Here is a 13,207-nt window from a genome sequence, read left to right as displayed (position 1 = left end):
TAATGTTGCTGTTGTTTTTTGTAGAGCTTTAAGCACCAGAAATCTAAATCACCTCTATACCTACTGAGGCAGTGGTCACAAAACTGGGGCAGACAAAACTGAAACTGCCTGCATGCTAAATACCAAGAGAGTTTAGTGAGAAAATGCTTTTTGGGGTGATTTTAGTCAACTTTAGATTTATTTTGCATATAATGGGGATTTAACATTAAACTCCTATATTGTTGCTTTGCCAAAACACACAGCCTTGTTAGTTAGAGCCAAAGTATTTACATCCACAAAGTGATTTTGCCAAGAAATATTGAGAACTGTTTCGAGCGCTTACCTGATCCACCGAACTGACTGCTGGCGAGCGTCATCGTCCTGTTCTTCCCATTGGCTACTGGAGGCGCGAACATCTACAAGACAAAAGAGGAAATAAAACGTAACTAACAAAGCAAAGGATGGCACACTTCACACATCCTATGTCATAAAGGACATCACATACACATGTTGTTGAGTTTGTGTTTTTAATTTTATGGGAGACATAAATGACATAAAACAAGTTATTTGACCCTTGTTAAGACGACTTCTAGCGAGTAAAGCATGCTGATCAAACCTATGTAGTTACAAACATGCTTAGTGTTGCAAAACTCCACATTGGAAAAATAATTTATTTGCTATAAAAAAAATAAAGGAGTAAGTTTCCCCCAAAATAAGCATGGAGTATTTTTATATAAGTTGATCTGCAGCATCAACGTTAGTTTTCAGGCTGAGGGATTTTGTTTTTTCACGAGCCACTGTGGGTTTAACCATGAGGCTATGGTGTGGTTTCAATATCTTCTATGTGGCATCGTTCAGTGACGAAACTCTACTGTACAAACCTTTACTAAAAGTAGGACACCAAAACACAATCTGCCACCACCACATATGATCTCTCTCTTTTCTGTGTCATTTTGTTGTCACAGTTTAGGTCTACGTGGTCCAACAACCGATTTGGACACCATCTTTGTTTCCGTTACATTTTTGGTTGCCGATATCTCAAACATGTTTTTTATTCCGTATCCAATCTAGCATGCATTTCCGTGACTAGCCAGCAGATAAACAAAGGAGGACATTTGTTTGTACCATTTTCGACAGTTTCTCACCCAATTATCAATGTTGTATTTAAACGGAACATCTGCTGATACAAATTGGCAGCTGATCAATCTGAGCGTTTCTTACACAAACCCAACTGTCTAATGGGAACCTCCCACAAAGCCCCTTCACAACAAGGAGTTAGGTTTCCTTTAAATACCGATGGGGTGGCAGAGAATAGGACATTTAACAAAGCAGACTGAATCATGCAAGTCACTATAATGAAGCTCCGTCAAAAAACATGCACAAAAACACGTAAAACATTTTTACTCTTCATAAAATGTCAACAATTCCTGCAATTGGATAAACAGTCCTATATAAATTAACAGTACTGTCAAAATAAATCTCACGGGTCATTAGGTCTGCTGACAAATAATCATTATAGGTCAGTTTTAAATAACCTGCTGTGCTCTATACATTGTAAATTATCCAGATCTGACAATTTAGCTGGTTATTCAATGTTTTAAAAAAAAAGGAGAAAATGTAACGGCTCCATTGGGCCTAAGAGATGTTTATGTCGGCGTAGAGCTCAGCAAAGGCTTCGCAACAGAATGAAACACAGAAAAAGAATACAGTGCTATCTCCATGCACTTTCTAGGTAATGTCAAGAGGATACCTTATGACAGCCTCTTTGAAAATGTCTAAAAATAAATGTAGAAGCTGTCTGCAAAATGCACATATAACAATATTTCCCCCTCAGATTCGGTTAACAAGACAAACAGGGGTAACAAAAATTGCGCAGTTTTCTGCAATTGTTCCTTTTTCACATGTTACAGTGGACACCAGCTTATTGTTGCTATATCTCTACATCATCTACATAATTGAAAAATCTACATTTGAATCCTGATATCATTTTTTACAGTCACCCTGAGGTACAGCATTATTTTTACTCGACATGCTTTTGATGTAATCAGTAATACCTTTGCATGCCAAGAATGAAGGATGGAATTATCTTGGGCTGACACAACCTGATGTTAAAACAAAACAAAAAAAATCAAATTGTGATATTACAGACTTTTAGAAATTAGGCATCCCAATGAATTTGTCCTTGCTTACCCCTTCCCCGTCTCCCCCACTTCTCTCATTCAGACCTGCAGCTCTCCTCTACTCAAACCCAGACCTGTATCGCTCTCTCTTTAGCCCTTTTCTCCCAATGCCACCCACCTACAACTGCCACCCAGAACCACCCAGACTGCTCTCCCACTCTCTTACCGCGCTGAAATCCAGGAGGTCGTTGAGTTCCTTGTCAGTTCCCACTGCAGCCATTCTTTGCTGCTGTTCGTTCATACCCTTCAGTCTCTAATAAACCCTATGAGAGAAATTTGCAGATACAGGATTTTAATGGCACTAGCAAGCACAAAGAGAATTTACATTTGGCTCTTTAAAAAAAATAACAGAGGGTGATGGTAATGAATGTTTCAAACTACTCTATCTTTGCTTTATCACAACCCCAGAGATGATTCATATTGGCAGGTTGTTAGGCCCCCTGAAGACACCAATGCAGGGCTATGTCAACATCTTTGTTGAAAAAAATAATAAATGTTGTGGTTGCAAACGCATCAAATTTGTTTTTTGTGATTTTCATGACCTAAATATTGGAGCGAGAAGGAAAAAATCTTGTGAGTCTGAGAATTTAAAATAAAATATCACTGTCGTTCAATGAGACTCAGCTGGCCAAAACATGCGGCTCAAATTACTAACTCTATCACACGGACCAATGAGGGAAAACAGAAAACATAAGGCTACTTAACGCTATTCACTTGAGCAGGGTCTACTTAATACTGCTAATGTCATTCAGACCCTGCCTTCCCATCCAAGCAGTAGAAGAGACACTCTGCCCTCAGTCAAATCACTACCAAGTAATGACTTTAAAATGTTTTCTTTTATACTACGCAACCCTGGCAAATAACACAGCCATATGTCAATCATTGCTACATGAAAGAGTATGTAATACATTTACAATTACAGACATAATTGGGACTATAGTTAGCCCAAGGAAATAGGGGTGAAAGGCAGAGCTAATGACTGTATGCAAACACGTCATTACCAAATTACCATATGTCAACTCAGAAAGAAACCTTGTCAAATGACAGTGAGCATGAATGCGGATTTACCCTGTGTTTTGCATTCCAACGCAAGCCTTAGGCCGCTCTCTGATTCTGAGCGCCTGAACGCCTCACAGGGAACCAGTGGTGAGGGGAGTGAGTGGAGGAATAGAGGCACTTGGACACCAACAGGTGGTGTGCTTTTACAGCCTCATTTGTTATACAGCACTGCCAAAAAGAATGGATGCAATCCGAAAAAGAAAAGAAAAAAGGTTGCTGTTTTCGAGGATTTGCTAGATGTAAACAAAGGGGGTTTAGATCATTGAAAGTGTCAATAAAAAAAAAATATCAAGTGTAAACAAAAGTATAAAATGTCCCAAGTAATTTTCTGCATGTATGAAATAACAAAAGTCACTTCAGGAGAGACAAACAGTGCTCTCCAAGTGAAATGAACTCAGGCAGGCAGAACTAATTTAACCTTGAGCCGAGGAAAGGAAGTGAAAACACACACATCGCCCCAAGTGTAAAAAAGCTAGGAACATGGCTGTCACTGCTTTTCCAAACTTTTGGATAAGAAGGCCAATCCATGACAAAAATAGGCCAAACACACACACCACTAACATAAACTTAAATATTATTTAACCACTGGGTTAAATGCAGTGGAGCTCACTGAGGGGCTTAATGCAACAAAATGGCATCTTCTGCTTCTGCTGGATCAATATTTGAAGCAGGCAGATTAGGGGGTCTTTGTCACCCCACCAAGGCAGAGAAGGCAGGTCATTCTCCACAAAAGAGCCTGGATTTCAAGTGTATCAAACCATAGAGCTAATCAGATGCTTCACTTTATCAAACATGGTTTTAAATTCATTAATAATACGACTTAAAATGCATGTGCCTACCACCGGTTTTTGTTTTTTTTACTACGCCTCTCAAACAATAATGGGCTAATTGAAGCTTGTTGTACTTGTCTAACAATCCTCTTACTACTGTTGTTGGCGGTAAAATATGTGTAATTAAAAATTACATTTCCGCCCGCATAGGTTGAACATGTTTTTGTTGTCGTCAGTCCTGTCAAACGGGGAAATAAAAGCAAAGTAATTAACATAACATGTGTTTATGTCAATGCTATTACTTCGGGAACAACAGGGGCCGCCGTGCTGAAAAGAAAACGCAAATTCAACTGTTGATTCAAAAGAAAACGGATGTGAATGTCTTGTGCCCGAGATAAATAATATCCACTTTAGGTGAAATAGTTTATAACAATGACAGTAAACATCCAGGGCACCACAGGATGTTGGCTGTACATTATTTGATCATCTCCGCTAGGCCAACATCCAGGGGCTGACAACTAAACCCATTCAGCATTTATCTTGAAGCATGTTGACATCATCCTGAGTACTAACTAAAAACATAATCTGCAGTTGTGGCTGCCTAGGGGAAACAAATGATGTGTAAAACAAGTGCAACGGTCGTGACCCTGGAGAATAAGAGCTCCAAACTTCATGCAACAAATGGTGACTTATTTCTCTCACATATTAGGGTTCAAGTCGTGCATTATGAGGGGAGTGAAGTGGAGGAGGCAGTGGTGGGGGTGGGAGCATGAGGAATTTCCTGCCAAATGTGCAATAAAATAAAGTCTAGCTGGTGGCCAGACACTTCCATAAAGGAATGTTTAAAGGGTTGCCAAAAGGGGGTTTTATGGAAAGTTTGTTCGTGGCTTGTGTGGAAAATACATGTAGGCCCGCAACACAAAGTTTAGCTTAAATCCTCAGGAACATTACACAACGTTTTACAATTAATATTTGCACATTTTGGCGGATACGCTCGGTGAAAAACAAAATGTGGCTTGTTAAGCAGGAGTTAACGTTAGTGGGGTCTTTTTGCAGAACAAAGGAGTAATTTCCTTCTCTCCGTGGTCAATGCGGGGACCATCACACACTTGGCTCGCCACCTCAAACCAGACAAAAACTTAACATCCCCCCGCTTTAACCACACATTCCCAAAAACTTTTCGAAAAATGTCAGGCGTCAAAATAGGTGTCAGTGAAAGCCATCGTATTCATGCAACTTCCCCCCGAAACATGAAGTGAAAGAAGGTGTTTTTACCTCTCCTCTGCAAGTGTCTGATATCCAACAGTAAAAAGAAAAGCGGAGACTGGCGAGGAGAAAAACATAAAACTTCAAGAGAATTTCGACCTCAGCGCATGAAACGCATTGGAGCACCGTAGATGTCTTTCCTTTTGTCCCGGTAAGCCTGCTCTTCAACACAGCGCCCACGTGTTTGCTACAATGTTACAAGTCTGGGTGCAAACAAATCTATTATAGTAACTAATCTCGCGTCTTCCTTTTGTTGTTACAACTGAGATGGTTTCATTCTTCTCGTAGACATCTTCACCACCTCCGTCCACATTGTCAGACGCAACAACGTATCCCTCCGCACAAAAGTGAGGGCCTCAATGCCAGCGGTGTCCGATTTCAAACGCCTTTGAGAGACGGGGTATTTTCACAGTGGGAAAAATACAGCTTTAACGTGTAACAACCGCCAAAACGACGGAAATGTCTATTGTCGAAGCTCAGTGTTGTGTGTCGTATCTGCAATCCTTAAAATGCAAGAGCGCTACGAGCACTATGTCGTACGGCGGAAGGCTATCGTAAGAAAGTTACCTGCGATTAAACAGCAGCAGCTTGACGAGATGGCACGATAAATGTGAAGGGGCTCAGCCAATGGGGGAGCGTGTACGCTTGATTGGCAGCGACGGAAGCCAACCAACGGCTGAAAATGTACGTTAAGCCCGCCTTTTTCTTGACGCTCACTTTCCCTGTGTGCTCAGGGAAGCTGGCTGAGGGGGGCTCCTCCAACATGCCCGCTGACATCATTTTATTACTTTGGTTGGTGTGACCTCTTTTGCTGTTTTTAAAAACAAAACAATATATCTAAACCAAGGATTTAAATTATTTCGTTATAATTACAACAGCAATTGTAAACTCAACGTGTTTGGTAGACAATGCCTAGCTAACTGTAATTTGTATCTCAACATTTAAAGGAGGCATCATTTTTTTTCGAATTCAATACAACCATTTAACATATGTTCCTGGTGTAGGCTATGAGGGATTATGGATAAGAAATATTCAGGCCATTTGTTGGTAGCTTTAAAAATGTAATGTTTAAAAAACACATTTCCAAACATGTGTGGATTGTAAAACCAATATTTCAAACAGATCAATATACTTAGAAATACTATACTTTTAATTAAAACTATAATAAAAAGGTCCATTATCACCCCCAGTCTATGTCGATTGATCAGACATTTTATTTATTAAATCTATCAGACATTTTGAACGTGTTGTCATGCTCAATAACTTATGTCCATGGTAAAACAAGACTTCAAGTATCACTTCATTGTGTAGAAATTGTTAATTCATTCATTTGTCAACACATCTATGAATGTAAGTCGAAGTAACATTTATTTACTATTTAGGGGAGTACTCATTTTCCACTATGTCTGCAACACCACAATTATTATGTTTTATTATGATTTATTTGTCTTCTGTTTATGTTAACAATTGATCAAGTAGTTTTCTCAAAAGAATCAGAAAATAGCAACAACAAAAAGTGCCATTATTATTCATCAGAGACCAAAGGGATGTGCGGATGTTTCTATGAGAAAAAAACTGAACCTTACCCGAATAAAGATAAATTAATCAGTTAATTAAGAAGCTTGAACGATTAAACATTTGTCGTTTTTGCTTAGTAGCTGATTTTCTGTCAATCGACTCATATATTTATTGTTTCCGCTCTAATTTCTATGTCTATGTAGCCAGTCTGTTTGTGAATGAGCTGACAAACATAAAACCAACACAGCCTTAGTAACTGCCTGCTCCAGAGCAGAGTGGAGAGGAGGGAGAGCAGAGTATAGGATCACAGAGAGGGGGGGGAGAAATAGTTCAGAGAAAACTGTTCAAACAGGGAGGGCACACCGGATGATCTACGCAAATGTGTCTGTAATGTCAAAATGCTGCTTTTACAAGAAAACAAGAGCAAGTTATAGATGTTTGAATTAACTGCAGGTCTTCTACCATTATGATAAACAACCACATACAATGGAATACGTTTAGATCACCCTGATGTTTTACTAATTAGTTTCCTGTCTGTATTTTACAGAAAATCCCTCAAACAAAAACAAACACTCTTTTGAAAAGTGTAGGTAGGTGTTCGACAGCTGTTGTTCTTAGCCTGAGGGCAAACCCTGTCAAAGAAGAGGGAAGTTATGATGACCCTGCTTTGTTTCTGCTACAAAAGTTACCATGTTCTATATAATCTAGACATGTTATTTTATAAAGAAACAAAACAGAAAACAACGGAAACCTTCAGAAATATATATCTCAGCACAGAGTTATCACTATAGACCAGAACAAAGGCCAAAGTATCTGTGCAGTTACAGTGTGGGCGGGATGCTAACACCATTTAACACAATTTAACACATGGCAGATGCAAACATAGCTGACTATCCTAATGCTTTAGAGGTCACCAATGGGAAGGGGGATTTGCTGTCAATAGGACATATAGGTAAATAATCCATTGGGAGTCCCCTGGGTGAAGGAAAAGCCCCGGCACAGAACATTAATTAGTCTCACGGACCGACTTAGGAATGTAATGGGGTTACTGCTCGGAACAAGCGCACATATGGGCCATAAATACCTTCACAAACATACCATGCACACATTCACATTTGGTCACACACAGGAACTCACAAAAAAAACAACATCCAACGACAGCCAGAAAATAATCACAGCTATCAAAGAAAGAGCATCTTGAGTTATTTATTCAACACCTATTTGGAATCCTTTCATATTAATCAAAAGATTAGATTTGAGCAGATGGAAACATCTGTTTGGGGAAATGCATTTTTAGTGCAGGCAGAGAAAATCTTTCATATTCTCGCTTTTTTCCAGAAGACGTTAAGGCCTTGAGTAAGAATAGTGCTGTTGTCAGTATTAGCAATGAGGCTTGTAAGCCCTCCAAGTAGTTTGTAGTAACAGCTGGGTCTGACATGGAGAGCATGTACAAGGGCAGCCAGGCTGAAGAGAGGGAGGGGGCGGAAGAAAAAAGAATTAAGAAAACATATATAGTGAGAATCTTCACCTTAATGAACACAGAGTATATGTGAGGGGGACACGAGGCTAACAGAAATAGGTTTTATAACAGATAGACAGAAGACATTTGTTTTTAAGCATTATCCTCTCTTGAACTATATTTCCATCTTCTCTATAATTTGTATTTACAAGGGAATTAGGGCGGTACCCCCTCTCATTTGAGCCCAAGGCAATAGCTGGTTTGATATGTTATTCCTGATATTGAGCGATTTGCAATTCCATTCAGCTGTTAGGAAATAATCAGTGCAGCCTCTAACATAAAAACAATAAAATGTGGCCGTCCTCTGGTTTGTTTGTTTCACAATCGACTCAAAAAACCGGATATTGACCTCTAAAAGCTCAATTTGTATGCTAAAGTGATGTTGCATTATCAAACTATGGATATCTACCGCATGGTGAAAGCTCACAGCATCATTATACAGAAAGGAGTAAACAAAAACACAAACAGGCCATATATAATCTGAAAATGTATTCACAGTAATGGACGGTTAAAGGCAGGATGGGGAGGGATGCTGTCACACATGCCCTCGATGATTCCTTCCAGCCATTCCCGGCTTTATATGTGTAATTAACAACAGATGCACATGAACAATTTGCATATGTTTGGCACATTGGTACTAATCTCACATATATTTGTGCATATTCATGAAATATATATGTACAGATATTTCGAGTCACATAAATTCTCACGATAAAAAAAAAAAAGGTTTAATAAGTATACTTAATCCTCTTTTGTTTTTCATCAACAATGCTTTGTGGATGACGAGAAAAAGGAGGGCAACCCTGCATAATAGTATAGATGCCTCACATAGGTCACCTTTATTTCTAGCCGCTTTAAACTCCAATCAAAAAGCAATGCATTGTTTCCACAGCTGGGTTTATTTCTGGCTACCTGCCTCAGCACTCTCACGTGAAATACACCTTCAGCGCTCATTGCTATCTTGCTCTGCTCATAGGAAGTCAGCCATGCAAGCCGAACCACATCACCAGGTTATATCACACACTTTGATAAGCCCGTAAACATACAGTATAGGCAGCACGCATAATGCACACAGAGCTCGGTGGTGAGGCAAGCTGCTCACCTCGTTCCACACTGAGCCCCTCACAGCCTGTAATAGTAGAGGCTTAGGGTTGGGTGGGGGAAGGGCAGAGGTGCACAGGTTTCTGATCAGACAAGAAAACTAGGCCAAGACCAACAATCCCTCTCCCCGAACAGCCTCAGCTCCTCCTAAATACTACAACTTTGTTACAGGGCTGGGACAATCACTTGGCGAGATAGTCATTAATGGCGAAGCAAACAGAGTCCTTTTGAGCCACAACACGTGTATTTAGAGGCATAACAGCTTCTCATAGCCGGGCTATGATTCATGCTTCCTTGCCCCTTTGGAAGCTGTCCTCCAATAAGAGTTAGAGGCTGGGGGTAGGAGCGGATAGATTGATAGTGTTGGCTGAGTGCCCATGCTCTGAGTCTATCTGTGCTGAAGGGGAGGAGACAGGGGGAATCTATCTGTTGTGCTCTCTGTGCTCATGATAAACTGACTCCCGTCAAGCTTCTTCCCCTTATTACAGCTTGCCTGGCAGAAAACACCCAAACTCGCACAGACTTCCAACAAAAAAACAATGAAATGTGGGGAGTGAGTGATTTAAACAGCAAGGGCAACAGTCTGCAAGGTTATGCTATCGTCTTTCAGGGATAGTTTGGAAACAAAAGCCAAGCAGAGCAGTTGTTTTGGAACAAGTGAGTGCAGCGTATCTTCTCGAATTCAAACAAAGTATCTGAACCCAGGATTCAACGTCATCTCTAATGGGACCATGGCCAGCAGTGAAAAGCATTGTCCCTCTCCTTCCTTATCCTGAAACCGTAATTCCCACAGAGCTCCACAGTGAGAAAGAAAATGAGTTTGAGGGATTGTCCACGACATTAATCCTCCCAAACACAACCATTCCAGACAGGATCCAATACAGACAGGCAAACACAACGTAAATCAACAATCTATTTACTAAAGGAAAAACTAAATCAACAATCATTTTGACTTGGCTCTGCTTTCATTTGACAATGGCTTTTTTTTCTGGATGCAGCTTCCTCTGTTCTCTCTGCTGATTTGATGGGACCCCTCCCTGCCATCTTGAAATCCCATTACTGTGCAGTTGTATGGATGCCCTGTTCTGCCACCCTCGCTCCAGGTATAGAGAAAGACCAGTTTCCTGTTTACAAAGCCGGGCAGTTAACAGCCCACAACCAGACAATATGGCTAAGGGAAGTAGCAGATAGGCTGTGGTGAGGGTTGAATTTAAGAATTGGAATTTGATAGAGGAACAGAGAGTAGCAGATAGAGAAAGTGCAAAGTGAAGAGGAGCTACCTGAGCCAAAAAAAATGTCTTCCCCAATCTGAAAATAATACAGTAGTCATATATATCGAGGGGGAGGTGTGCGAAAAATCACATGATAACAATCAGATCAGAAGCTGAATTGACTCTAAATCAATTGAAGTAGCCATGTCAGGGCTGCCCAGGACAGGAGCGGGGGGGGGGGGGGGAAGAGGGAGTGAAAGGGAGATAGATGTGAGCCCGTGTGGGGGAGGGAAGCAGAGATTGTTGGTGTCGTGGGAGCACTGCAACAAACAATAACAGCAGTGTGTGTATGTGTGTGTGTGTGTGGTGTGTGTGTGTGTGTGTGTGTGTGTGTGTGTGTGTGGGTGTGTGTGTGTGTGTGTGTGTGTGTGTGTGTGTGTGTGTGTGTGTGTGTGTGTGTGTGTGGGTGTGTGTGTGTGTGTGTGTGTGTGAGTGACAGAGTGAATGAGTTAGAGTGGAAGTGGGGATGTGTTATGGCTCACAAAAGTGATGAAATGACATCTCCTTTACTCCGGCACACAGCTGCTAGCTCCAGCAGAGAACACACTGTTAAGATTATCTGACCTTCTATTTTCTTTGCTAGCCGCCGGTCAGAAGTGTCTGCCCGCCTGTCATGTTCGCCTCTAATTAGCTTTATCTACACAATGACTACACTGTGTCCATTACAAACACATTCCTGCCCATTGATACTCACATCGTTAATATAACCTGCATGACTTCTTCAATTCACATGCGTTTAAAAAAATACAACAAATAAACTTGATTTACATTTGTTTTGAAGACTCATTATACATTTATACTCCCCAAAATACTCTCTGCTTTATACATATCATCAGGTTCTCGTCTCACAAACTAAGCTAATGATTACAGCTTTCAGGTTAGAAATTCAAATCCGATATGAAAACTTATGGATATGACACATTTCGGGTTGTTTTTCTCTTTTTCTTTCATCTCTTTTTCTCCTCCCCTCCCCCCTTTCTTTGCAGATTAGAATTCATTAGCAATCAAAGAGCCTCCAGAGAGCTCCAGCTCTTAATTACCTACTCATTTGCATTTTTGCATATTAATGACTGCAGGGTTTTGGTAGGCTTTTTGCCGCAGTGGTTTAAAGGCACCTCAGTCCTCTTGTTCTCTGGGGAGGAGGAGAGATGGCCAGAGGCAAAGCTCCAAGCCTGTCCAATCCCCCCCATCCTGCCTGATGGGAGCTGGACAGAGCAAGAAGAGAGGGGGTGTTGGCCGGGGACACATGGGACCGGTGGGGTACGGTGCTGGGGGGGGGGGGGATTCAGGGGTGCACAGGTTAAAGGTCAATGTCCCTTATCAACATAAGAAAGAACACATGTCTCCAGCGCTGCCTAATTATTGTCATATTGAGCAGTTTAAACACCTGATCTGAAAAAAATATACCCTCAGAGAAACTGGAAATCTATACTGCAGAGATTGCTCACGTGGGTTTTATTGAGGGCGGCAGCTAGTTTGGATGAAACTCATGTCCCACAGTGTGCAGAGGCAGGGGCATTTTATATCCCTGGAGAAAGGTGTGTACCGGTGAAAATGAGGGTAGTGTGTGCGTGCGTGTGTGTGTGTGGCTGTTTTGCTTTACATTACAGTCTCAAAGTGTTCATTGTGAGGGCAGTAAGAGGCTCATTTACTGTGAGCCTTAATGACGCCAGTATGCATGCATATGTGCACAAGCATGTACAATTATAAAACCCCACCTATGCGCAAAAGCATATAGACACACATGTAAACAGTTGCAGACAGACACACACATACACACGTGCGTGCACATGCACATGATTGAGGGAATCATACCACTAGAGACGGCAGAAAACAGCTCCCAGGCATCTCCCAGCCCCTGAAGTGCTGCTGTTCCTCTTATCCAATATGTTTTGACTGAAACAATGATGTCTGAACATGGAAAATAACACCATATCCCACTGTGCTTTTAGATACCTTACAAACACAACAATTAATGACTTGAAGCCTCGAGACATCTGGCCAACCGGTTGAAGATGATTGAATAAAACATGTCATACAATAACATATTTACTCTGTATGGATTTTTGTCCTAGAAGGTGTTGAAAAGGGCTTTATTAAAAAAAAAAAAAGAAGAAGTGGTTAGATATGTAAATTGTAATCCCTGTACATTTTGCTGATGTCCTTTTGTTGTTCTGTTGTTTATGTTTTTATGTCTTCTTGTGGAACCTACTGCTGCAGGTCTCCCTTGAAAAAGAGATCATTGATCTCAATGGGATTTTACCTGGATAAATAAAGGTTTTGAATTGAATTGAAAAGCAAACTTGGTATTTTTTACACACAAATAAGAGCCACATCTACGAGGAAACATTTCAATGTGGTGACGCTTCACAATATGCAAGACACATACATGTCTCATGGAGCATCCCTGAAAACATACTGCTTCCAGAGGGGGCTTAAGTCGACTTAAGTGCTATTAGTGGAGCATTATAAAATGTGTGTGTGTGTTGTGTGTGTCTGTGCAGCCAGGGCCTGAGGACTGCAGCAATGTGTGGGCTGTCGGGG

The 13,207-nt window shown here is 40.9% G+C and overlaps 1 protein-coding gene across 14 annotated transcripts in view; it reads right to left on the bottom strand.

Moving 5' to 3' along the window:
• tcf3b (transcription factor 3b) overlaps positions 1-5,846 on the bottom strand; it is a 31,177-nt gene extending 25,331 nt beyond the window's left edge. For 4 of the 14 annotated variants that reach the window (XM_034216259.1, XM_034216261.1, XM_034216264.1 and 1 more), the window contains exons 1-4: positions 5,264-5,843; positions 2,326-2,422; positions 2,034-2,081; positions 323-395 (exon numbers count right to left, since the gene is read on the bottom strand). In XM_034216259.1, coding sequence (XP_034072150.1) covers positions 323-395; positions 2,034-2,081; positions 2,326-2,400 — 196 coding nt within the window. In that variant the 5' untranslated portion in view covers positions 2,401-2,422; positions 5,264-5,843. Of the gene's footprint in view, positions 1-322; positions 396-2,033; positions 2,082-2,325; positions 2,423-3,227; positions 3,430-5,263 lie in introns of those variants that run through there. The other 10 variants (XM_034216266.1, XM_034216270.1, XM_034216262.1 and 7 more) reach the window with 9 other exon arrangements.
• Positions 5,847-13,207: the final 7,361 nt, after the last annotated feature.

The sequence above is a fragment of the Gymnodraco acuticeps genome, unplaced genomic scaffold (assembly GCF_902827175.1).
Source record: "Gymnodraco acuticeps unplaced genomic scaffold, fGymAcu1.1, whole genome shotgun sequence".
Taxonomy (NCBI): domain Eukaryota; kingdom Metazoa; phylum Chordata; class Actinopteri; order Perciformes; family Bathydraconidae; genus Gymnodraco; species Gymnodraco acuticeps.
The sequence above is the reverse complement of the archived record's forward strand: the minus strand, read 5'-3'. Positions and strand labels throughout refer to the sequence as shown.